The 27,560-nt window shown below is 46.0% G+C and overlaps 1 protein-coding gene across 4 annotated transcripts in view; it reads left to right on the forward strand.

Annotated features, from left to right (window-relative positions):
- The window catches only part of STXBP4 (syntaxin binding protein 4), a 161,689-nt gene that overhangs the window by 64,405 nt on the left and 69,724 nt on the right, over positions 1-27,560 (forward strand). For all 4 annotated transcript variants that reach the window (XM_080994538.1, XM_080994535.1, XM_080994536.1 and 1 more), the window contains 3 exons: positions 3,196-3,312; positions 4,820-4,869; positions 7,899-8,032. In XM_080994538.1, coding sequence (XP_080850664.1) covers positions 3,196-3,312; positions 4,820-4,869; positions 7,899-8,032 — 301 coding nt within the window. The remainder of the gene's footprint in view (positions 1-3,195; positions 3,313-4,819; positions 4,870-7,898; positions 8,033-27,560) is intronic.

Consider the following 27,560-nt stretch of genomic DNA (forward strand, 5'->3'; position numbering starts at 1 on the left):
CTTCTGTTCAGAGGAGCAGAAAACTGCACCTCCATTATTACATCCATCAAACTATGATTTCTTACATCCCTTTGTTGTGTGCCCTGTGGCTTTTTATTTTTTTTAAGAGGAAGAAGTGGAAATTATATAAAGTGGAAATGCAGCTGCTGTATTGTCATGTAATACATAATTTCAGGGAGAAACGACACACGTTACTGCTGCATGCCACCAAAGCAGTATCGTGATATCCATTTCTTCACGTCCTTAATGTGCCATTATCTGCCTTTTCCTTTTCCCCACCAGCTGCAGCCAAAGGTGTGGAAATTTATAACGTTTGCAATATGGACTACATCAGGGTGACTAACTGGTTCATAGGTCGTTGCACTCCAACTCCCATAATCCCTGGCTATTGACCATGCTGGCCGGGGTTGATGGGAGTTGTAGTTCTGCGATGCCTGCTAAGCTGTGTTTCCCATTCATCCCCCCCGCCCCCTGGAGGATAAACAATGTTTAAAAAGATTATTTTTAAATAAACGTGTATTTGGTTTAATGGGAAGAGAAATACACTTTTTCCTATGTTCACTTACCGTGTTACAGACCTGAACTTGGTTAATTTTTAAGAGACCTATATCTCAGAGGCAGTTTCCTTCGGTTCCTCATGTTTTGCAAGGCAAATAAAAAGTATATAGTGGTACCTTGGTTCACGAACTTAATCCATTCCAGAAGTCCGTTCTTAAACCAAAGTGTTCTTAAACCAAGATGTGCTTTCCCATAGAAGCGGGGAAGATGTTCTGCTTCCAAGGCAAAGTTCACAACACAAAACACCTACTTCCGGGTTTGCAGTGTTCTTAATCCAAGTTGTTCATAAACTAGGTAAAGGTAAAGGGACCCCTGACCGTTAGGTCCAGTCGCGGAGGACTCTGGGGTTGCGGTGCTCATCTTGCATTACTGGCTGAGGGAGCCGGCGTACAGCTTCCAGCTCATGTGGCCAGCATGACTAAGCCGCTTCTGGCGAACTAGAGCAGCGCACGGAAACGCCGTTTACCTTCCCGCCAGAGTGGTACCTATTTATCTACTTGCACTTTGACATGCTTTCGAACTGCTAGGTGGGCAGGAGCAGGGACTGAGCAACGGGAACTCACCCCATCGCAGGGATTTGAACCACCGCCCTTCTGATCGGCAGGCCCTGGGTTCTGTGGTTTAGACCACAGCGCCACCTGCATCCTGTTCATAAACTAAGCTGTTCTTAAATCAAGGTACCACTGTAGCGGACATTATGATTTGGGGTGGGAAAGCAAAGCCTTCTTTTCCCTGTGGTCCCCAGGGACAATGAGCAAGTTTAGGCACATACCCATGACAATAGCATCCCCGGTTACATTCCACTTTCCTCTTTCTGCATCTTATAAACACAATGAACTGCATCCAGGGGCCAGCCATGGACATTTTGCTGCTTGAAAGATTAGGTGGGACCGCCACCAGTACAATAGTAAGGGGAAAGCAGCCACTATTGCACCCAACACCAGCAGGCTAGCTTAAGGTGCACGCACACAGCTGTGTCCTCCCAGCACCTCTCCAACAACACCTCTCCTTCTCCCAGCATCCTCCACTTGAGGCAAGCAGCTCAGTCTGCCTCATGGTAGGGCTGGCATGCCTGTCAATGAGTAGCTGTACACATGCTGTAAAGGATTCCCCCAATTCTTTTGTGGGCAAACCACAGGCAGGGATCTCCAAACTCAGCCCTCCAGATGCTTTGGGACTACAATAATAATTTAATAATAATAATAATTTATTATTTATACCCCGCCCATCTGGCTGGGCTTCCCCGGCCACTCTGGGCGGCTTCCAAAAGAATATTAAAATGCTATAATACATCAAACATTAAAAGCTTCCCGAAACAGGGCTGCCTTCAGATGTCTTCTAAAAGCCTGGTAGTTGTTGTTCTCTTTGACATCTGGTGGGAGGGTGTTCCACAAGGAAGGCGCCACTACCGAGAAGGCCCTCTGCCTGGTTCCCTGTAACTTGGCTTCTCGCAGTGAGGGAACCGCCATAAGGCCCTCGGTGCTGGACCTCAGTGTCCGGGTAGAACGATGGGGGTGGAGACGCTCCTTCAGATATACTGGACCAAGGCCGTTTAGGGCTTTAAAGGTCAGCACCAACACTTTGAATTGTGCTTGGAAACGTACTGGGAGCCAATGTAGGTCTTTCAAGACCGGTGCTATGTGGTCTCTGCGGCCGCTCCCATCATCCCTAACTAACTACAACTCCCATCATCCCTAACTAACAGGACCAGCGGTCAGGGATGATGGGAATTGTAGTCCCAAAGCAGCTGGAGGGCCAAGTTAGGGGATGCCTGACAGAGAGTATGACCTCTGGCATCCCCGTCCTATGCAGACCCCTTTTCCTCTCCCTTCCGCCTGTCTTAGGCATTTTGTTAGTTGTGAGATAATAATTGGGTCCCATTAAGGGCACGTGGTTTACTCTCTTTTTTCCACTTCAGATTTTTATTTATTTATTTATTGTGTATAATTTTCATTAGATTTTCTGTTTTACAATTCAAAATATTGATTTAAACAACCTTAAAATATCCATGGCTTCCCTTCTTCTCTTTCCATGGTCCATTTTAAAAATCATAAATCCCTGCGTATTTTACATAAACTAAACCATTCGGTATTCCATTATTTCATCCACCAAAACTTGTTCACACTGTTGAATTTAGCTTAATGCTGCCAGGGTTTTCATGTGTACACAATTCCCCCCCCATATAATCAGTAAGCATTTTCCAATCTTCTTTAAACATATGTTCTTCTTGTTCTCTTATTCTATATGCTAGGTCCGCAACCCAAACCATTCAGCATTCCTTTATTACATTGTGATTTACTCTTTTGATGTTCTCTTCCAGTGGCCTGAAAGACTTCAAGCCCATTTGTCCCCTCACAAACCTAAAAACACATGCACCCTTTGTACTGTACCTGCGATTTGGACCAGATCTTGATACAAGGAGTCCCCCATCTACTCATTCTTGTAGAGTAGACTTTGCCAAACTGGTTCTCTCCAGATGTTTAGAGCTATAACATGCTTCGAACTATGCTAGCTGGGAATTATAGTCCAAAACATCTCTTGGGCACTGACTTAGTGTAAAGTTTTCCTGGCCTTTCCTCGACACCTCGCTTCCTGTGCGTCTGGTTTGGTGGCCTACCTGAATTTCTTGTTCCTCAGGACAGCATCCAAGATTTAAGGAAGAGGATTACAGTGCTCGATTGCCAGCTGAGAAAATCTGAAACTGCCAAGAAGATGTTTGAGGTGGCAACTGAAAAGCTGCTGCAGTTTGTTGAGGTAAAGGCGCTTTTGGCAACTTCCTTCTCCTGAAAGGAGCAAGGCGTGCTGATTTATATTCATTTTTTGTTGGGTGTGCGGTTTTGGTTCTTTTTGTACCTCAGATCTGACAGTTGGAGCCAAACACAATAAAAGTCAAGAACTAATTCATCATCTGTGGTTTGCAAAGTCCAGATTTAAAACAAACTGCTGCGGCAGGGCCTCTTTAGAAGTAGTAAATCTGTAGCCAGAAATTTTGTGGTGAGCAAAGGAGGGCTTTATTGAAGGACAGCCAGAACATAAACATAGGTAGTGTGGTGTGTTTAAAAGTTACTTAATTACATTAAAGATTTCAAAGCAAAATCTACTAGTAGATCTCTGGGTCACTTTCAGTGGCTCCATCTCCCAGGTATTTAACAAAAGGAACCAAATGACTTTTCCCCAGCCGAATTAGGCTGTTGAAACAAATAAATACAATGAGTGGACTCTTGTGTGAGATGACGCTCAGTCCAGCTCTGATACTGAAAGCCAGCTGAAGGATGTGCACCGAGGAGCAAAATTATTGAATTATATGCCTTTTGCACCTGACTCTGACATGAAGCCCTTGGGTTTCTATCAATAAAGAAAAGAAAAGTACCGTATTTTTCGCTCTATAGGACGCACTTTTCCCCCTCCAAAAATTAAGGGGAAATGTGTGTGCGTCCTATAGAGCGAATGCAGGCTCCTTGGCTTCAGCGATAGCAATGCAAAGCCTCCGAAGCACAGAGGGAGCGCTCCCTCCATGCTCCGGAGGCTACGCGTTGCTTTCGCTGAAGCCTGGAGAGCGAGAGGGGTCAGTGCGCACCGACCCCTCTCGATCTCCAGGCTTCAGGGATAGCCGCCTGAAGCCTTTGGAGCGCAGCGGGAACTCGCGCTGCGCTCTGAAGGCTTCGGGTTCCTTTTGCTGAAGCCGGGAGAGCAAGACTCTCCTGGCTTCAGCAGAGAGGGAGAGCTGCGCAGTACCCCTTCAGCGAAGTGGGAGGAGAAATGGAAGGGGCTCCGTTTCTCCTGCCGCTTCGCTGAAGGGGCGCTGAGCAGAGAGGGGGAGAATTTTTTTTCTTGTTCTCCCCCTCTAAAACAAGGTGCGTCCTATAGAGCGAAAAATACGGTAGATCCAACAAGCCAGAAATCTGCTCGCCACTGGTTTAGATTCAAGCCACAAGTATAATGTGATGTGCGCAGAGAATGTCAGCTAGAAGCTGAATGCCGCCTAGCTTGTGTTGATGCAGCAACAACTCTTCCAGGCCCTTGTAGGATCAGGCTACCCATCTTCAAGAAAGCAACTTGAAAATCCAGCAACCATTAGGATGAACAACAACTTTGCTACCAATTCGAGTCAGATGTGAATTTCAGCCAATAGGGCAAAGGTCATCTTAAGTGCAAGGTACACAAGTCTCAATGTTTCACGTTTAGCAACCTATTAAGCAGAGAAAAAGATGATGCTGTAGCAAACTTTCTGAAACCGTATTTCTTGACTATCTGCCAACAGGTTTTGCCGGAAGTGCTGTTGGATACCTCTACTTCATTGACCAATTTAAGGTGAGAAAACCTAAGATTGGTATGTGCCACTGCAGCTTGTTTAGTGAAATTATCCTAAGTACGTAATAAATATTTATAAATAAATATAAATACATACTGAAACACTTCCTGAATCTTACAATTACTATTTCTGCTAGTCACCTCTTGTAGCGCTTTCAGTTTTCAGGACTTTTATCGTTTTTATTGTGTTAATACTAAGAATGTCCTGTGTGGCAGGACAATTAGTCATGCTTTTTTTTAAAACCCAGAGTAAAATGAGGCTGGGAAACAGTGACTTGCCCACAGCCGCACAACTGAGGCTGTAGTAGAGGGGGTGCTTGACCCCAGTTCTCAGTTTTGAGTCCAGCTAACACAGGCGTCCCCAACCTTCGGGCCTCCAGATGTTTTAGACTACAATTCCCATCATCAATGACCACTGGTCCTGTTAGCTAGGGATCATGGGAGTTGTAGTCCCAAAACATCTGGAGGGCCGCAGGTTGGGGTGCCTGAGCTAACACCTGTTCCTTTTCAGGAACGTTGGAATTACAAATAAAGCCACCAGTTTGGGGTTTAAAAAACCCATTAATGACCACTCACCACGTATTAATAGAAACCTAAGAGATGGAGGAATGCTTGCAGGCAATCTAGTCCAGTTCTTTGTTCCATTCCAGGCAGTGCTCCAGCCAGTGGACAAATGGAGTGGGGAGCTGCTAAGCATAGATGACAGGAGCCCCAAGTCAATAGCCCCAGTTTTGTAGCCAGTAAGTCAAGCCTAGACCAGTATAAAGTAAGCAGCACATAAGCGGCACACAAAATGCTACCAAACCATTCTACGTTCTAAATCTTATATTAATGATCCAAAAATTGAGAGAGCTGTGTACAAGATCTACTACAGAAGCCACAAACAGAAAACTCATTCAAATTGTGTCCAAAAGGAAGATTCAGTCTTTAAAGTTCCTTTAGCCAGGCTCCTGTAAATATCAACAAAGGTAAGTTTGATCAAACGAAGTGTTGGCGATGTTGTGCTCAAGGGTTAGATATCAACGAGGATAAGTTTGATCAAACGAAGTGTCGGTGATGTTACGCACAAGAGTTAGACAGGGTGCTGGCGTTTGTCACCTGTTTCGCCCATGAAGAGTCTCGGGCTTCTTCAATAAAATCTCTCTCACGGTTTTGATATATTTATAAACATTCAACTTCATATGCTAAGTTCTTTCTTGGCTTAAGCATTTATTCATTTACTAGATCTTGTGCATAGCTCTCTCAATTTTTGGATTATTAATATAAGATTTAGAACGTAGAATGGTTTGGTAGTGTTTTGTGTGTCGCTTATGTGCTGTTTAGTTTATACTGGTCTACTGCGAGAATTGGCAGCATAGGTTCATTTCTTCAGTAAGTCAAGCCTAGCAGAATTGAGACCATATCAAAGGAAGGTGAGGCAAAGCAGAAGTCCATGCCCAAAAGATCAGCAGGGCAAGTAGCACCCTGGAGAGCTCCCAATGTTGCTTTGGCTAGTTGCTTGACTGTCGCTCAAAAAACCAATCAAACCAGCCTGAGGCTTAAGCAGGACAGCAGCTTCCTCTTAGCAGCTAGGCCCACTCTTATTGAGTGGATCCTCTACTCTTAAAGGAGCCCTGCCAGTTTTAGGAGCGGTGGTATGGTGGCAGCCAGGTTTTGCTATGAGCTCTGAGCTGGAGTCTGAAGGAAGGCAATATGACCTCTTTAGGCTGGAGGGGCGCTGGCATCATGGGTTCTTCCCATGTTGAGACTTCAAGGAAATGAGGGATGTCCAAAGATGGTTGTGAGGGCAAGTCTTCCAGGGAAGTTGAAGGACATCCTTCACCACTAGGGTCTCTCACAACTTCCCAACTCATGTGCGTCTTTGTAAAGTCAGATTGCAGGATGCCCCCACCTCCCCTCCTTTCTCACGCTTTAAATTGATGCAAGCCGCTTTTGGAGCAGACATCTGAATCGTGGAATAACATAAATGAATAAATTTGCAATGAATGGACCTGTGGCCCTTGGGATGCAAAGCATGTTCATGCCACCGGGCTGTGGCCCTTTTTCTCCCCCTCCCCCCCCCCAAAAAAAACCACCAACCAGAAGGTTCTAAATAGCCAGGGTTCATTGGATTTAGCTGCCCTCCCTGTTTGTGTTCAGGACATACCCAAAAGAATGGCCGCCAAATACCGAATGGCCATAGAAACTCATTACAACTCCAAATGCCAGTTGGAAGGGATTCAGCCAAGAGTGAGTGCTTCTAGGGGCCCATTCCAAAGGACCAGAATGTATTTGTGTAGTCCGATGGAAGGAATCAATGTCTCTTTGCTTTCTTTATTATTGCTATTGTTATTATATCCCAATGATCTGCCTGGGTTCCATCACATTCTGTGTGGCTTCCATCACACATAGAAACATAATGAAATGTCAAACATTAAAAACTTCCCAATACAGGGCTGCCTTCAGATATCTTCTAAAAGTTGTGTCGTTCTTTATCTCCTTGACGACTGATGGGAGGGCGTTCCACAGGGAGGGCACCACTACCGAGAAGGCCCTATGCCTTGTAACTTCACTTCTCGCAGTGAGGGAACCGCCAGAAGGCCCTTGGAGATGGACCTCAGTGTCTGGGCTGAACCACTGGGGTGGAGACTCTCCTTCAGGTATTCTGGGCCAACACTTTGAATTGTGCTCAGAAGCGTACTGGGAGCGTACTTCCATATAATTGCTGCCATTCACTGACACATGGAAAATAGTAAAGCACTGTGCTTGATGACAGTGATGCAGTGATGTAAAGCCTGCCCTTCAGTACTCATACTGGGTGGTTTGGCCTTCACACACACACACACACACACACACACCCCATTAGCACTTTCCTAGTTAAAAATAAAAAGCTATGTTGAAGGCTCAGAACAGTGCGTTCTTCTAACTCACTCCCTTGACTTCCGTTGCAGCATAGTTATAGCTGAAAATGATCATGCATTCAATGCCATGTGCAAGAATGCTGCAGTGTTGCAACTATAACATGGCCATTTTGTGTGTGTCTCCTTCAGTGACAGCAAAGCCACATTCTCCTCTAAAACACTCATCGCACGCCTGGGACGGAATGGACGCACTCTGCCAGCATCTCTTGCAGCAGAAGCTAAGGAACTTACTAAATCTGTCCGTGCCATTCTAGAAGCAGAGTGTGAGTCTTAAATGTTTTTCCCCCATTTCTCTCTCTCTCTCTCTCTCTCTCTCTCAAGAAAAATGTTTGGCTAATTGTGGGTTGTGCCATGCATCCAGTGTGCGGTTTGTCAAAAGGAAAAGAAAATAGCAATCAGTGAGATGTTCAAAGGGTGAAAATAAATATAGCAATTCAGGTAATTCTAGTATTTGTGCTTCGGAATTAAGAATTCGGTTATTGAAATAGAAAACTGCTGATATGGAATACAGACACCCCTGTTCCGTCATTGTGCCTATTCTAGGGAGCAGTATTGTTCAACGCGTGCAAAGCAAGTGAAAGGCAAAAGGTTGAGAAGAGCAACTTGTGATGAAAATGTTGAGATTATATAGTGCTTTCTGAACTGGTCAGATGATGGTGGCTTCAGAATTAGCAGTGACTAAAGCTGCATGGGACATCTCTGCAGCTGTCCTTGAAGTGTGGATGGTATGGTTATAAGACTATTGTCAAACTTCCTGAGCAGTCGTCTTCTGTTTCCTTGAAGCAGAGGTGTGATCTTGAGCGAACGTGAGGCAAAGGAAAAATGTTTCTGAGATACTCAGTGCAGTCTGAAATTGGTCACCTGGAGTGAGCCTGAATTGACCCCAGGTGGCCAGGTGTCCTTTTCTTTGCAGCTCACCTCCAGCATTGGTCTTTTAACACCAAAATATATCCTTTATACATGCCCAGTCCAATAGCAAACGAATTTTCGGTGCCTATTTGTGAACGTTGACTTGTGGGCTGCTGTGGCTTCCTGAGGCTTTTCTCCCATGAATAAATCGCCAGTCGGCGCTTTGTTATCTGCCAAAGTTTTATTTTGGTGGGCTTCTTTTCCTGTTCTGACACACCTTGAAGGGACAGCCAGTGAATGAAAACAACGAAGAGACTTAAGGCTGTGTGATATTTACAAAGCAATCAAACCAACAATGCATGCTTGATTGCTAGATAGGCACATGACAGGAGCTGAAGCTCACAGAGTTTTCCTGTAAGTTTTGCTAGAGAGGACTCCGAGAGCCACACCCACTGTCTGTAGCCATTCATCATCTCACCTGGCTGAGCACTTCCTCTTTGCTCTTTCACCTCATTCCAGCAATGTAGAACAATTCAGAACCCCATTTCAAACCAGACTAAAGTGTGTCTTTGTAACTGGATTGCCATTTTAAGCTTGCCTGAACAAAACTGCCGTTATCTTTTACTCATCAGCGAGCATTCTGAGTGGGTAAATGTTACTTTTAGCTTTTACAAGGTTGTTTTTGTGAATATTTTTTTAAGGGGGAGGAAAGGGGGAAACACCAGGAGAATCCAGTCTGCCTTAAAGCATCCTGGATTACTTAAACTCAAAGGCTAAAACTAGCCTATCTAAGCTTCCCTTTAAAGCTGCACTCTGGCACTCTGCTGGACTCACAAACATGAGGAAGGAAGGATAATATCTAATAAATATATCCTCTCCTAGCAACTATAAACATCCATAAAATGGCACCTTAGGCTGCCAGATTAACTGTGCTGTAAGCTTTCGTAGGTAAAGGTAAAGGGACCCCTGACCATTAGGTCCAGTCGTGGCCGACTCTGGGGTTGCAGCGCTCATCTCGCTTTATTGGCCGAGGGAGCCGGCGTACAGCTTCCGGGTCTTGTGGCCAGCATGACTAAGCCGCTTCTGGCGAACCAGAGCAGTGCATGGAAACACCGTTTACCTTCCCACTGGAGCGGTACCTATTTATCTACCGTATTTTTCGCACTATAGGACGCACTTTTTCCCCTCCAAAAATGAAGGGGAAATGTGTGTGCGTCCTATGGTGCGAATGCAGACTTTCACTGAAGCCTGGAGAGCGAGAGGGGTCGGTGCGCACCGACCCCTCTCGCTCTCCAGGCTTCAGGAGAGCCCCAGCGCCAGCCCCACAAGGTCGGGGGACAGAGGGAGGCGGAAAGCCGCCATCCCGCTGTCTCCCGAAGTGGTTTGGAGGCTGACAGCAGGGAGACCCCGCCTCCGGCCCCGCAAGCTCCGGGGACAGCTGGGAGACGCAGCGCGTCTTCCTGCTGTCCCCGGACCTGATCTGAAGGCGGGCGGCGGGGAGAAGAGCGCTTCTCCCCGCTGCCTGCCCCACAAGCTCCGGGGACAGCTGGGAGGCACAGCGCGTCTCCCCGCTGTCCCCGGACCTGATCTCAAGGCGGGCAGCAGGGAGAAGAGCACTTCTCCCCGCTGCCTGCCCCGCAAGCTCCGGGGACAGCTGGGAGGCGCAGCGCATCTCCCCGCTGTCCCCGGACCTGATCTCAAGGCGGGCGGCGGGGAGAAGAGCGCTTCTCCCCGCTGCCTGCCCCCAAGCTCCGGGGACAGCTGGGAGACGCAGCGCGTCTTCCCGCTGTCCCCGGACCTGATCTCAAGGCGGGCGGCAGGGAGAAGAGCGCTTCTCCCCGCTGCCTGCCCCCAAGCTCCGGGGACAGTTGGGAGACGCAGCGCGTCTTCCCGCTGTCCCCGGACCTGATCTCAAGGCGGGCGGCAGGGAGAAGAGCGCTTCTCCCCGCTGCCTGCCCCCAAGCTCCGGGGACAGCTGGGAGGCGCAGCGCGTCTCCCCGCTGTCCCCGGACCTGATCTCAAGGCGGGCAGCAGGGAGAAGAGCGCTTCTCCCCGCTGCCTTCCCCGCAAGCTCCGGGGACAGCTGGGAGGCGCAGCGCATCTCCCCGCTGTCCCCGGACCTGATCTGAAGGCGGGCGGCGGGGAGAAGAGCGCTTCTCCCCGCTGCCTGCCCCGCAAGCTCCGGGGACAGCTGGGAGGCGCAGCGCGTCTCCCCGCTGTCCCCGGACCTGATCTCAAGGCGGGCGGCAGGGAGAAGAGCGCTTCTCCCCGCTGCCTGCCCCCAAGCTCCGGGGACAGCTGGGAGACGCAGCGCGTCTTCCCGCTGTCCCCGGACTTGATCTCAAGGCGGGCGGCAGGGAGAAGAGCGCTTCTCCCCGCTGCCTGCCCCCAAGCTCCGGGGACAGCTGGGAGACACAGCGCGTCTTCCCGCTGTCCCCGGACTTGATCTCAAGGCGGGCGGCAGGGAGAAGAGCGCTTCTCCCCGCTGCCTGCCCCCAAGCTCCGGGGACAGCTGGGAGACGCAGCGCGTCTTCCTGCTGTCCCCGGACCTGATCTGAAGGCGGGCGGCGGGGAGAAGAGCGCTTCTCCCCGCTGCCGGCCCCACAAGCGCCTGGGGGGGAAATAATTTTTTTTCTTTATTTTCCCCCCAAAAAACTTGATGTGTCCTATGGGCCGGTGCGTCCTATGGTGCGAAAAATACGGTACTTGCACTTTGATGTGCTTTTGAACTGCTAGGTTGGCAGGAGCAGGGACTGAACAACGGGAGCTCACCCCGTTGTGGCAATTTGAACCGCCGGCCTTCTGATCGGCAAGTCCTAGGCTCTGTGGTTTAACCCACAGCGCCACCCACATCCCTAGCTTTCGTAGACTAGTGCCCGTTTTGCCAGAATCTTCTGTCTACCCTCTCTTGTATGGACTAAGACATTTGAAAAGTTGATGGTTGTATATAAAGTCACTATAGCCACCTTCCCCCCCCCCCATGCAACAAAATGCAGTGTCTTCCCTTGGGTGTGGGAAGCAGCTTATTTGCAGGCTTCTCATTGCTAGGTGCGTGAGCTTCGGTTTAAGCTACGTTGCCATAGCTTCCGTAGCTTTGTTTAACAAGCTAGACCAAATTAAGAGTTAAGGGAGAGAATGGGAATGTCTAACGGATAAGTAGTGCTCTTACCACAAGAGGCAGTAAGAATAGCAGGAGCCACTGCATAATTCTGGAAGCGGTTATCATTGCTCATAACTCTGTAATTTTCAGACACTGTTGTTTCAAAACAGGGGCAGGCAACCTTTCATGAGCCCCACAATGCCGTCAGGGTTGGGCTTGGATTGATGGGGTCAGATGGAGGAGGAATAGGAAGAAATGAGGGCAGAGGGCTGGAGGGTAGGAACCAGGGTTAGAGGAAAGATGGTCTGCCCTCTCCAGTGTGAAAGCCAGTGTGGTGTAGTGGTTAAGAGCAGTGGACTCATAATCTGGTGAACCGGGTTCGCGTCCCCGCTCCTCCACATACAGCTGCTGGGTGACCTTGGGCTAGTCACACTTATTGGAAGTCTCTCAGCCCCACTCGCCTCACAGAGTGTTTGTTGTGGGGGAGGAAGGGAAAGGAGAATGTTAGCCGCTTTGAGACTTCTTAGGGTAGTGATAAAGCGGGATATCAAATCCAAACTCCTCCTCCTCCTCCTCCTCCTCCTCCTCCTCCTCCTCCTCCTCCTCCTCTTCTTCTTCTTCTTCTTCTTCTTCTCCTCCTCCACCCTGACTACCCTGGTTTGGAGAGGAAAGCAGAGATACCAGCTCTCGCCTCCAATCCTTCTGCAGATTCGATAACGGCTTAGGACCGCAATACCTCAAGGATCGCCTCTTTCCATATGAACCTACCCAGACCCTGAGATCATCTTCTGAGGCCCTCCTTCGTTTGCCTCCTCCTTGAGAGGTCCGGAGGGTGGCAACACGAGAATGGGGCCTTCTCTGCAGTGGCTTCCCCAGGGAAGTTTGCCTGGCACCATCATTATACACCTTTATACACCTGGTTCCTTTTTAACCAGGCCTTTGGTTGACCTGATCGACATCCTATACCCTTTTAAAATGTGGCTCTTTTTTTTGGGGGGGGGGGTGTATTGGGTTATTGTTTTGATTTTGATTTTATATATTGTGATCTTTTCTGTGAACCGCCCTGAGACCTCCAGGTGTAGGACGGTATATAAATTCAATCAATCAGTCACCTCAGTGAGAACTGGGGGAAGGTCTTGATCAGTTGAGAGGGGATACTGAACATCTGGCAGCGGTGACTGAACTAGAGGGCACGGTCATGCCACCCAGAACCAGGCATCTCATTTGCAGATGAGGACAGCCCCACCCCGATAGAGCTCACACTTGTAAGTCCAACATTCCCCCAAGGGAAGAGAGTCTAACAAGTGAGTCACCCCATGTCGTCGTTAAAAGTTTGGCAGGGGCGTGGAGAAACTTGTTGGGACACTTTGGTTACTTCTGCCCAGTTCTGAACTACTTGCCCTGCTCCTGAATTTCTGAATCGTGACTCCTGAGTGTGTCTGTTGCCGAGCCTGTGCCATTACTTTCCTTAACAAAGGTCTCTTTCTTATGCGACAGGCAAGAGGCTCTGACTGTGTGTTTTGGGTGGAAACCAGGACACAACCTGGTTGTGGCCTGTCCAGATATTTTTGGACTTCAGCTCCCAACGTTGGCTGTGCTGATGGGAGCTGGGAATGTAGCAACATCTCGGTGGCCACAGGTTGCCAACCCCTGTTCTACAAAGGGAGGGAAAAGTGAAGCATGACGAATTAATATTTCTCTGAAAAACAAAGCAACGGCGCACACAATTTTAATGAAGTGTACACTTAGCAATAAACATTTTACTTAGCAGGTGCCTAAAATAAAATATCCTTTGCTGTCCAACTCTTCTGCTAGCTGATGCCATCTTTGTGCTGGCAGTTAGGAAGGCAACAGGCATAGATTGCAATGGCTTAAAAATAATATTTTTTAAAGCCTGCTTCAGGGCAAAAAAACTTCCACCCTCCCAAAATCTGAGTTTTTCAATTAAAACATGGAAACTGGGGAACACTGGCAAATGTTGGTTGAAGGTATTTCAATGGAATGAAATCACTTATTATTACCTTTAATGTCTCTTTAACATGTTTCCCCTACAATTTAGCTGTTACGGATGTTGTTCTGAGAAGTGTGGCCCATTCTTGCTTCTAGCTGTTCACGAGTCGCTCAGCATTTGAGGCAGCTGTAGTGGCAGCATTTCTGGAGAGAGAAGTGTATAATTTGCCTTTTCAATTAGCTCCTCCCCCCCAACCAATCTTTGCTAAAGTCATAATAGTAATTATCTGTTCGCTTTAAGTTGGGAGAGAATAGTTAATTGCACTCATATTCTAGAGTCAACTGAGAGAAATAATAGTTGACCTCAATTATGCAAGCAGGATGAGTTTCCCAGCTTGCTGAAGGACATATACGATAGCAAAAGGTTTACAGGAGACTGATAATTCTGCCAAAAAAGGTAAATTCTATATAATACAATCCCTTTAAAAACTTGGTTAAAGCAAGATGCAGGCCAACTGGTACTTCCATAAGAAAAAATAACTGAATATTTCTTAATGCAGTGGTACCTTGGTTCTCAAACACCTTGGAAGTCAAACAACTTGGAACCCAAACACAGCAAACCCGGAAGTAAGTGTTCCGATTTGTGAACCTTTTTCGGAAGCCGAACATGCTCCGTTTTGAGTGTTACACTTCCGATTTGAGTGCCACACTTCTGTTTTGAGTGTTACACTGAGGTCTGTCTGTTCTTGCTAATTATTTTGCGTTTTTGTGGCTCTTTTTTGTTGTTTTTGTGACTGTGTGGAACACAGTTCAGCTACTGATTGATTGATTGATTGATTGATTGAGTGACTGCAGTACATTATTTATAGCTTTCATTTTATGGATCAGTGGTCTCGTTAGATAGTAAAATTCAGGTTAAATTGCTGTTTTAGGGTTTGTTTTTAAAAGTCTGGAACGGATTAATCCATTTTGCATTACTTTCTATGGGGAAGCGCGCCTTGGTTTTGGAACGCTTTGGTTTTGGAATGGACTTCCGGAATGGATTACGTTTGAGAACCAAGGTACCACTGTATTGTAGTCACTTTAGGCCAGATTCTTATGTCCCTTTTCAACATGGCAAAGTCGTGATTGCTGTTACTTAGTCCTGGTGTGATGTCCCAAGATCTAGACACCAGTTTTCATGGTTCTACCACCACAGATAATTTTTAATGAGTCCAGAAGCTCCCAGAAAGAGCCCAAGTCTGTTGAATCTGCTTTGAAGAACACCTTGATTCTCTCTAAAGTGGTTCACTTCACTTTGGGATTAATCCGAACCAGATACGCACCACCGCAGTAAAATGCACTCAAGTTAAATCTGGAATGTGATACCTGCAAAAACCTCTGTAGCTGTGGTGGTGGAAAAGGAGACGCACTCTACAAAGTTCTGAGTCCCTGCGGATTTAGCTGTGCATGCAGATTCAATGCACTCCAAAGCCTCAGTAGCTAATATGATGGATCATAAGGGAAAATACACTCCCTCAAGACTGGGTAAAGCTTCAGTTATCAGAGATTCTGGAAGAATATGATGTTTACGCAATATTCAGTGCACCTTTTGTTTTCGTTGTGACCTTGCTGAAATTTTCAACGTCACTAGCAGCTGGGTGGAAGAAAGCTGCAAATGCTTTTACAATACAACGGCAAGGCCAGGAAATTTGCTTTGAAACATCCGCTGGCAAAAGTGTTGAAAGGCTGATGTCTTAAACTCAAGAATAGGAAGTGAATAGCATGGCTGCTAACTTTAAATGCCAGAGTGGCTAACAGGGGAAATAATATACCTTCTTCCCTGGATAAAATCCAACCCTCACTCATTACGATCCATACTCAGAATATTACATCATGAAATTAAGACAGCCAGATTCAACAGATGTATTTTCATATGAGACTGATGGGAAGATAGAGTGGTACCTCTGGTTGTGGACTTAATCCGTTTTGGGGTGTTGTTTGCACCCTGAAAAGTCCGCAACTAGAGCACCTCTTCTGCGCATGTGCGTGGCGCGATCGAGCGCTTCTGTGCATGCACGAAGCGCGTAGATTGCTTCTGCGCGTGCCGAACCCAGAAGTAAACACTTCTGGGTTTACCGTGTTAGTAAGCTGAAAGTCCGTAATGAGAGCGTAACGCAACTAGAGGTACCACTGTACCAGTATTGGCCCCCTACACTCATAAGTAGCATCCCTGCATATAAAAAGTAGAGGATAATTTGCCCAGCCTACTCCAAAATCCTGATCCCTGAATTGTTAGATTCAAAAATTAAGAATTTGTCAAAAATGTATAACTTGCTGTTGAAATGGAACACTCAGGATGAAACGGTGAAATCAGCTATGATAAAATGGGCACAAGATGTTGGACATAACATAATGATGGCTGACTGGGAACAGTTATGGACCACAGGTATGAAATTTACGGCATGTAATGCCCTAAGAGAAAACTTAATGAAAATGATTTATAGGTGGTACATGACCCCAGTCAAGCGTGCAAAAATTTACCATTTGCCCGAAAATAAATGTTGGAAATGTAACGAGACTGAAGGCACATTCTTTCACCTTTGGTGGACATGCCCAAGGATTAAGACATTCTGGGAGATGATTTATAATGAAATGAAAAAGGTATTTAAATATACCTTTTTGAAGAAACCAGAGGCTTTTCTCCTGGGCATGGTCGGCCAATTGGTGTCAAAGAAGGACAGAACTTTCTTTATGTATGCAACAACAGCAGCAAGGATACTCATCGCAAAATATTGGAAGACACAAGATTTATCCACCCAGGAAGAATGGCAGATGAAGTTGATGGACTATATGGAACTGGCGGAAATGACTGGCAGAATCCTAGACCAGGGAGAAGAGTCGGTGGAAGAAGATTGGAAAAAATTTAAAGACTATTTACAGAAATACTGTAAAATTAATGAATGTTAGAAAAATGTTGGAATGAAGTTATATGGCTTTAGTAGAAATGTTATAAGAATTAAGTACAGATAGATTAATAGAGCATTAAAGGAAAAAATAAGGTTAGAATGAGTTAAGATAATTATAGGATAGAAAACAGAGGAAGATGGAAAGGAATTGCTGAAATAATTAACAGAAGTGGAATACGAAAAGGGAGGTGTGAGGAGGTCGTGGAAATAAGTGAATGAAAGATGAGATAATGAAATGGTTTGCTTTATTTTATTGTTTTTGTTTTGTTTTGTTAATTTAATGTATTGTATTGTATTGTATTGTCTTTTTAGTGTTTAAGTTTTTGGAAAAATAATAAATATTATTTTTTTTAAAAAAAAAAATCCTGATCCCTGAAAGGCAATTCTGCACTGAAACCATGTCATAAGGCTTTGAGGTGAGCTCTTGGTACTCTTCCTGAAGGAGCGTCTCCACCCCCATCGTTCTGCCCGGACACTGAGGTCCAGCGCCGAGGGCCTTCTGGCGGTTCCCTCATTGCGAGAAGCAAAGCTACAGGGAACCAGGCAGAGGGCCTTCTCGGTAGTGGCACCCGCCCTGTGGAACACCCTTCCACCAGATGTCAAAGCGATAAACAACTACCTGACATTCAGAAGACATCTTAAGGCAGCCCTGTTCAGGGAAGTTTTTAATGTGTGATATTTTAGTGTATTTTTGGTTTCTGTGGAAGCTGCCCAGAGTGGCTGGGGAAACCCAGCCAGATGGGTGGGGTTCAAATAAATTATTATTATTATTATTATTATTATTATTATTATTCCATGGCTCCAAATCTGCAGATCTATCCTAAGGCACCAAGCACTCTTCTATATTTGTGGATTTGGCTCTTCCCTCTATATAGCTTGCTCCCTGTGTAAGTTGTGACAGAAGGGAAAACTAAAGGTGTGTTCACACAATCACAGTTTTCATGCAAGTTGTTTCCTTGCAGTCTCTTCCCAGTGGTCATATGCCCCATAATTTATTTAAAATAATAATCCTGCACTGCCATGACTAGGCAACCAAACGGAACTCATTGATAAAACCAGGCTCCGTGTGAATTTTCATTGTGGGGTGTCAGAAGAAAGACACCTTAAATTGGAAAATAACAATGTATAAATTCACCCTAGACACTTTCTCATTAGGATGGCCATCTGAACAGCTTGCTAAACACGTTCTGTGTTCAGAACGGATTGTCAGGCGCTGACTCGATTCGTTTTCTAGGCAGGAAGCAAAATATAATGGGAGTTATAATACCTTTCAGTAACAGCGCTTTCTGGACACATTCCTGTAATTTTCTTATCCTTCAGAATTACTATAATTTAATCTTAGGTTTAGGTTCAGTGTAGATTATCATGCGGTACTAAAACAAGTATGTGAACTTTGAAGGTGCTGAATACACCAGGTAGCTCATTTGGTTAGAGCATGGTGCTGATATTGCCAGGGTTGCAGGTTCGATCCCCTTACAGGATATCTGCATATTCCTGCAATGTGTGGGGTTGGATTAGATGATCCTCAGGGTCCCTTCCAACTCTGTGATTCTATGTGACTGCCTCCTTGAGGGCTAGAGCAGTCCCTGCTGTCCTAAAGGCAGTAGTCAAACCTCTGTTGAAGAAGGCAAATGCATGGTTCCTTTAGTGTGAAAAAATTACTGCCCTGTCTCTGTTTTGGGGCAGGACGGTGGAGCGAGTGGTGGCTGGACAACTCCAGGCAGTGTTGGGTGATAAGCACATTTTTCCATAGTCATTGGATGGGAAGAACACTGCCCTGCCAGATTCCCTAGACCTCTCAGTAACATTCAGTATTTTTATTTATTGAATTTCTATACAGTAGTACCTCAGGTTAAGAACTTAATTCATTCTGGAGGTCTGTTCTTAACCTGAAACTGTTCTTAACCTGAGGTACCATTTTAGCTCATGGGGCCTCCCTCTGCCACCACGCCGCCGCCACGCAATTTCTCTTCTCATCCTGAAGCAAGGTTCTTAACCCGAGGTACTATTTCTGGGTTAGCGAAGTCTGTACCCTGAAGCTTATGTAACCTGAAGTGTCTGTAACCCGAGGTACCACTGTACCATCCTACACACATTGGTCTCAGGGTGGTTCACAGAAAAGATCACAATATGTAAAATCAAAGTAAAAGCAATAACCCAATAGGTAAAGGTAAAGGGACCCATGACCGTTAAATCGCAGATGACTCTGGGGTTGCAGCGCACATCTTGCTTTACTGGCCAAGGGAGCCGGCGTACAGCTTCCGGGTCATGTGGCCAGCGTGACTAAGAAGCTTCTGGCGAACCAGAGCAACACATGGAAACGCCGTTTACCTTCCCGCCGGAGTGGTACCTTTTATCTACTTGTACTTTGACATGCTTTCGAACTGCAAGGTTGGCAGGAGCTAGGACTGAGCAATGGGAGCTCACCCTGTGGCGGGGATTCGAACCGCCAACCTTCCGATCGGCAAGCCCAAGGCTCTGTGGTTTAGACCACAGCGCTACCCGTGTCCCAGAATAACCCAGTAACACCCCCCAAAAAGAGACTCATTTTTAAAGTGTATAGGATGTTGATCAGGTCAACCAAAGGCCTGGTTAAAAAGGAACATTTTTGCCTGGTGCCTAAAGGTGTGTAATGAAGGTGCCAGGCAAACTTCCCTGGGGAGAGCATTCCACAGATGGGGAGCCACTGCAGAGAAGGCCCGTTCTTGTGTTGCCACCCTCTCTGACAAGGAGGAGGCACACGAAGGAGGGCCTCAGAAGATGATCTCATGGTCTGGGTAGCTTGATATGGAAAGAGGCGGTCCTTGAGGTATTGCAGTCCTGAGCCGTTTCATGCTTTATAGGTCAAAACCGGCACTTTGAATTGGGCCCAGAAACTAATTGGTAGCCATTGCAGTTGGACCAGGATCAGTGTAATATGCTCAAACCACCTTGCTCCAATGAGGGACCTGGCTGCTCAGTTCTGCACTGGCATCAATGGTGGTATCTTCTGGATCGGCTATCTGTGTTAGCTTTAGGAGACATGTTGCTATGGTTTCTCCAGTTCAGACGGGGGAATGTTTCAAAAGGTGGTGCTAGGGGGCTTCCGTTCCATCTCATTGCCAGGGTGGAAGAATCTGGTGTGCATCCACTCAGCTGTGTTAGATCTCGTGATGTCTAATCCGCGAACATGACCTTTCTTGTCCCTTCAGGGTTCTGATGCATGTCTCATCCACTCAAGCTATATGGCAAAGTCCATGCTGATCCTATGGTAGTCTGTACGTCAGACCTGTGCTGCGTGAGATATTATGGAGTTAGCACAAGTGCCATAGCTAATAATAGAAACCTGATCTCTTTTCTGTGCATTGCTTTCTGCATTCTTGCAAGAAACTCACAGGTAGATTTGTCCTTATGTGCTGCTGGTTCCAAAAAAGGGAAAGGTAAAGGACCCCTGGATGGTTAAGTGTGGTAAAAGGCAAATATGGGGTTGCAGCACTCATCTCGCTTTCAGGCCGAGGGAGCCGTTGTTAGACCACAGCGCCACCTTCTCACCTAAAAGCAGAGTTATCAGACTGAAGTGCGGGTGGCGCTGTGGTCTAAACCACTGAACCACTTGGGCTTGCTGATCAGAAGGTTTGTGGTTCAAATTCCTGCAACAGGGTGAGCTCCGATTGCTCTGTCCCAGCTGCTGTCAACCTCACAGTTCGAAAGCACGCCAGCGCAAGTAGATAAATAGGTATCACTGCAGCAGGAAGGTAAACAGCGTTTCTGTGCGCTCTGGCTTCCATCACGGTGTCCCGTTGCACCAGAAGCAGTTTAGTCATTCTGGCCACATGACCCGGAAAGCTTTCTGTGGACAAACGCTGGCTCCCTCGGCCTGAAGCGAGACGTGCACCGCAACCCCATAGTCACCTTTGACTAGATTTAACCGTCCAGGGGTCCTTTACCTTACCTGCAGGTTACAGCATTGGGTCTCAGCAGATGGTCTGCAATTCATAATACGATTTCAAGGCAAGAAGGTGATTTTCAGGGGTTGTGCCAATGTAAATCCAACTTGGATTGTTAACGTTTTCTCAGAGATAAAAAGAAGCAGCTCCTCAAGATAGAATTCTGAATGATTAATTGAAGGAGGCTTCCATCTTCTAAAGCAGTCCCAATGAAAAATGGCTAAGCATCAATTGAGCGCCTTCTCTTATCAGATATGGGACTTGTTTCCTTATTCTGTGTACACAGAAATATATAAAGAATGTGTTCAAATGTTGCCAGGTTTTCACAACATGTCAGCAAAGCTTGGATCACAGGAGCAGAGATACATTATGACAGGCTAATTTGATTTGATATCACAGCTTCTGATTGCGCGCGCACACACACACACACATATATATATATATATGCAACATGTTGCATCACTGGAAAGCAATAGAGAATTCTATCAGCAGCTCACACTTTTCCATAGTCAATAAAGGTAAAGGGACCCCTGACCATTAGGTCCAGTCGTGACTGACTTTGGGGTTGCGGCGCTCATCTCGCTTTATTGGCCGAGGGAGCCGGCGTACAGCTTCTGGGTCATGTGGCCAGCATGACTAAGCCGCTTCTGGCGAACCAGAGCAGCGCATGGAAAGGCCGTTTACTTTCCCGCCGGAGCGGTACCTATTTATCTACTTGCACTTTGACGTGCTTTCGAACTGCTAGGTTGGCAGGAGCTGGGACCGAGCAACGGGAGCTCACCCCGTCGCAGGGATTCAAACCGCCGACCTTCTGATTGGCAAGTCCTAGGCTCTGTGGTTTAACCCACAGTGCCAATAGCTCTTGACTATTTAGGAACAAAGATTCTGTTTGAGATGAGGAGGGTGATGGAGGGAATGCAGATGGAAATGTTCTGCCACGTTCAATTACTTCCAGCAGGCTGCGCGAGAAGTCATGCAAAAGAAACCTTTAGTCCTAAATGCAGCTGAAGACTAACATCTGGTTGTGTCGACTGTAATAGGTAGGAATTGGTTAGAAAGCTCTCAGGCCAGAGGGTGGATCCATTTTCTGAACCTGGAAGTTAAAAATAGCTGCGCAGAGAAGGATTTAAAGATTGAGCATCATCCCTCTGGGTTCATTCTGACTTGGGAAACATTCCAAATATATGTACAAGCTCAGCTGAGCCTGAATCTGAGATTAAAGAATTAAAGCATCCCAAGCTTTTTGCAGAGTGATGGGGGAATCACCGTGAAGCAGAGTTCGTAGTAAAACATCTCGGCCTTTAAGAGTGCATGTCTATACACATCAGTGTGGAAGTTAGCTCTGTTGAGTTCAATGGGGTATACTTATAAATAAATAATTTTTATTATTTACAGTATATGCCTCCGATCTGACTGGGTTGCCCCAGCCACTCTGGGTGGCTTCCAGCACAATAATAAAACATAATAAAACATCAAACATTAAAAACTTCCCCATACATGGCTACCTTCAGATGTCTTCTAAAAATCACATTGTTGTTTATTTCCTTGACATCGAATGGGAGGACATTCCACAGGGCGGACGCCACTACCGAGAAGGCCCTCTGCGTGGTTCCCTGTAACTTCACTTCTCGCAGTGAGGAGGCCCTCAGAGCTGGACCTCAGATATAAATCCTATTTATATCCCACCTTTTTTCCGGGTGGGATTCAACACGAATTAAAACACAACAGATAAAATACAAAAAGCTAAAAACTTATGAAAGGTAAGCATCGAACAGTAATTAAACTCTACAGAATTAAAACAGTATGAAAAAAACCAAATCTATGAAAATACAGATAATAAAAAACATCAAAGCACTATTAAAGCACTTTCTCTGTATTTTAACAGTCATTTCCCAGAGACCTGTCAGAATAAGAGCCTTCACTTAACGATACATAAAAAGTATATATTTTTAGGATCCATAAGCATGTGTAGGATTGCCTGGACAAATTATTTTTTTTAATTTTTTTTAAATGGTATTTATTAAAGTTTCAATAAAAGATTAAACAGAAAAACATAAATAAAAAATACACAATTAAAAAAAAAAACACAGTACATAGTCCAAAAATTAAAAAGAAAAAAAAGAACAAAGAAAAAACAAAATACAAGACAGAAAGAACAGTTAAAAACAATATCACCTTTTCGTTTCCATCTTTAAATTTACTTATTTTCTGGACCTCCTCATACCTCCCTCCTTTGCATTCCAGTTCAAATTGTTTGTCCAGCAATTTCTTTCCCTCTTTTTTAATCCCAATCTTTAATCTTAATATAATATAACATTAAAATTTACCTCTTAAAAGCCAAATTTCCATTTCCTTAAACTTCTTTAATCCTAATCCTTAATCTTAGTTTATCTATAACTTTTAATCTTGTACAGCTGGAAACCACTCATTTTCAATCCAACATCACTCTAACATTCTTTAATTTTACAGTGTTTCTGTAGATAATCTTTGAATTTCTTCCAATCTTCCTCCACCGACTCTTCTCCCTGGTCACGGATTCTACCAGTCATTTCAGACAGTTCCATATAGTCCATTGCTTGGACAAATTAATCCAGTGTAGAAAAGGATATTAAGCCCTATATCCTTTGAAAGGACAAGCCAGGATCAAGGTGCTACCACAAAGAATCACTAAGTGTTTTTGGGCAGGTTTTCTCATTAGATTCTCCCTCATTCCAGTAGTTGCTGTTCCACCTTTCCAAGTGAGAGCTCAGCTCAGGTTGAGACATCCCCACTACCTGCTAATGAATATGATTATTCATCAGCAGAATCTTCTAACACCCTTTGTTATTGTTGGTCACGGCTATCCTAAATACTGACATGGGAAAGCCATTTCCCCTTCCCGTGGAGACGACATTGCTGGCTGGGAGCAAGCCCTCCCCACACACACGGGACAGGATAGCCCCTGCGCCATTGGTTGGTCCTCGGCCACGTCATCCTTAGGCCGTCCAATCCGGATGGTCCGGGGGCGTGGCACGGGCTATTTAAACTACCCGCGGCCAAGGACTCACCCCTGTTTTCTCCCTGCTCGGTCAGTTCTCCTGCCCTCCCTCCCTTAGGTTAGGCTCTTTTATTTCTTGACCTTGCGATGGACCTCGGTTGGTCACCTTGGTTGTCCAAGGGGCCTGGTAGGAATTTTTTCCACTTGAAAAATTGGCACCGGCCATTTGGTTTTTCGCCTTTGTTGTTTAGTCGTTTAGTCTGAGAGCCAGTGTGGTGTAGTGGTTAAGAGCGGTAGTCTCGTAATCTGGGGAACCGGGTTCGCGTCTCCGCTCCTCCACATGCAGCTGCTGGGTGACCTTGGGCCAGTCACACTTCTCTGAAGTCTCTCAGCCCCACTCACCTCACAGAGTGTTTGTTGTGGGGGAGGAAGGGAAAGGAGAATGTTAGCCGCTTTGAGACTCCTTAAAGGGAGTGAAAGGCGGGATATCAAATCCAAACTCCTCCTCTTCTTCTTCTTCTTCTTCTTCTTCTTCTTCTTCTTCTTCTTCTTCTCAGCCCCGCTCACCTCACAGAGTGTTTGTTGTGGGGGAGGAAGGGAAAGGAGATTGTTAGCTGCTTTGAGACTCCTTAAAGGGAGTGAAAGGCAGGATATCAAATCCAAACTCTTCTCTTAGTTGTGTCCAACTCTTCGTGACCCCATGGACCAGAGCACACCAGGCACTTCTGTTTTCCACTGCCTCCCGCAGTTTGGTCAAACTCATGCTGGTAGCTTCAAGAACACTATCCAACCATCTCATCCTCTGTCGTCCCCTTCTCCTTGTGCCCTCGATCTTTCCCAACATCAGGGTCTTTTCCAGGGAGTCTTCTCTTCTCATGAAGTGGCCAAAGTATTGGAGCCTCAGCTTCAGGATCTGTCCTTCCAGTGAGCACTCAGGGCTGATTTCCTTCAGAATGGATAGGTTTGATCTTCTTGCAGTCCATGGGTCAAGAGTCTCCTCCATAATTCAAAAGCATCAATTCTTCGGCGATCAGCCTTCTTCATGGTCCAGCTCTCACTTCCATACATCACTACTGGGAAAACCATAGCTTTAACTATACGGACCTTTGTTGGCAAGGTGATGTCTCTGCTTTTTAAGATACTATCTAGGTTTGTCATTGTTTTTCTCCCAAGAAGCAGGCATCTTTTAATTTCATGACTGCTGTCACCATTTGCAGTGATCATGGAACCCAAGAAAGTAAAATATCTCACTGCCTCCATTTCTTCCCCTTCTATTTGCCAGGAGGTGATGGGCCCAGTGGCCATGATCTTCGTTTTTTGATGCTGAGCTTCAGACCATATTTTGCGCTCTCCTCTTTCACCCTCATTAAAATGTTCTTTAATTCCTCCTCATTTTCTGCCATCTGCATATCTGAGGTTGTTGATATTTCTTCTAGCAATCTTACGAGGTTGGTTTTTTGCCTACCTCATAGCAAATTGCCACAACTTTGTAAGGTTTGGCAGTTAGGCATTGGAGTATTAGGTTGAAGGTGAGGGAAAGTAGTGGCCATCACTTACCACTCCTAATTCAAGGGTATTCTGTTAAAGGAATCTGGGGTGTGTGGTCTCTGGCTGAAGCCCCACACAGGGGGCTAGGGCCATGGCACGACCCCTAGCGGTGACCCTGGGGGTGTTCCTAGTTTATGTGCATCAGCAGGGCTCTCCCTACTGGTGGTTGACCCTTCCAAGACTCCTGCAGACGGGCAGGAGTCAGATTTAGTTGTGTGGTTTCCAATGCCTAAGTCAATACCACTCACATTCTGTAACCAATAAAGTTGTGGCCTTTTTTCGCCGATTAACCTAAAATACTGTTACATGTGTCTTTATTCCACTTCCCAGGTGGGTCTGGGACCTTGCCATGCAAATAGATTTCTTTTGCCCTGATTTAAAATTATGCTTATAAAATTGTACACGGTTGAAGACCATGTACGTGACTGCCCTGAAGTGACAAATTGACGGGGGAGCTTTTTGCATTTTTGAGAAAAGCTGTTTTTCATCACAAATGTAGACAGGTCTGTTAGTCCAAATTCTATTTCCCTAAGGGAAGTATAGACCAATTTTCCAAAGTCAATCCATATTTCTTTATTGCATAGCCAAACATCAAAAGGACTACAGTGTGTCTCAGAAACATTTTTTCAAAGGCAAAATTGTACACATAAATAAATAAAGGGAGAATGAATCTATGTAGATGAGAATGATGTTGTTTTTCTTATGGGTGGGTCAAGTGATGCTGGGGGTGCATTGTCAACAATTACCCCAGTGCATATGGCTCTGTTTTAAGCTTGCTCTGTACAACAGGATGTCTTCTTCTTCTTTGGCAATTGCTCATAGCCAAGTAAGATTGTCTTCCATGAATACAGTCTTAACAGTGAGTCCGTAAGTGACTGTGGAGGCCAATTCTGGATCCACACATCTTTCCACAGTGGTGACATAGGTTTCCAGTTGGGAGTTGATCACGGAGAGGTTTTGCCAAGTGTGCCTTCCTCTTAGCACGTTTCTGTCATTCGTCCTGAGTTAGAGTGTCTTCAAAGCCCATGACATCTTTGGTAAAGGCTGTTTTCCAATTGGAGTTCTTGCAGGCCAGTGTTTCCCAATTGTCTGTGTTTATACTACATTTTTTTAGATTTCCATTGAGAGAGTCTTTAAACCTCTTTCGTTGACCACCAGCATTACGCTTTCCATTTTTAAGTTCGGTATAGAATAGTTGCTTTGGAAGACGATAATCTGGCATCCATACAACATGACCAGTCCAACAAAGTTGATGTTGAAGAATCATTGCTTCAACACTGGTGATCTTTCCCTGTGTCTGAAAGCTACTCCACTACACTTAGGGTGGACAGATGCAAGAAGTGGACAGAGCTTGTGTGCCTTTAATAGGGCTTACCCACTTGTTCCATGCCTAGAAAGCAAGGGTCCCATCAGTTTTGCCTTTGGCTTGCCGCTTCCACCCGCTCTTTAGTGCTAAATCAGAACAAACATGCCTTGGCTCAGATTGTGAACCTCATAAAGCTGCTCAGTAGTTTGTGTGTGTTTAAGAAAACACCCTAATCTTAATAGATTTACCGTACTTTTCTGCCTATAAGACGCCCCCATGTATAAGACACCCTCTGTTTTGGGTGATTCAATTTTAAGAAAAGGGGGGGGAGATGGCTCAGAGTTGTTGATCTTTTTTGGGGGGGCGTGCCCAGAATTGTTTGCCTTTTTTGAGGGGGGATTGCCCGGAGTTGTACAGATTGCCCAGAGGTGTTTTTTTTGGGGGGGGGGGAATTGCCAAAAATTGCTCACATGCAGCACTGACGCTGACAATCGCAGGCGGACAACAATAGAACGCCCACTTGCCACTGCGACAGCCAATCGCCACCATACCCTTCCCCAGCAGAAAACCACTAAGCCGCCTGAGAAAAGCTGTCCACAGACAATCGCGCGCGTCCCAGAACAGCAGGCGCTACTTGCCGCAGTGACAGCCAATCCACAGCAGTCCTTGCTGGAGAAACCAATCACCAACCCAATTAGAGCAGCAGCAGCCAATCCCAAGTAGCCCTTCTAGCAGGCAACAGTCACCCACCAAATCGTCGCTGGCAAGCTCCTGCTTGTGGCTGCAGCCAATCACCCGTTGCCGTCCCCATTCACTATCCGTGTATAAGACGAGGCACGTTTTTGAACATTAGTAAAGGTAAAGGTAAAGGGACCCCTGACCGTTAGGTCCAGTCGTGGCCGACTCTGGGGTTGCGGCGGTCATCTCGCTTTATTGGCTGAGGGAGCCGGCGTACAGCTTCCAGGTCATGTGGCCACCATGACTAAGCCGCTTCTGGCGAACCAGAGCAGCTCACGGAAACGCCGTTTACCTTCCCGCCAGAGCGGTACCTATTTATCTACTTGCACTTTGACATGCTTTTGAACTGCTAGGTTGGCAGGAGCAGGGACCGAGCAACAGGAGCTCACTCCGTCACGGGGATTCGAACCGCCGACCTTCTGGTCAGCAAGTCCTAGGCTCTGTCGTTT

This window comes from Podarcis pityusensis, assembly GCF_964106645.2.
Source record: "Podarcis pityusensis genome assembly, chromosome: 2".
Lineage (NCBI taxonomy): Eukaryota > Metazoa > Chordata > Lepidosauria > Squamata > Lacertidae > Podarcis > Podarcis pityusensis.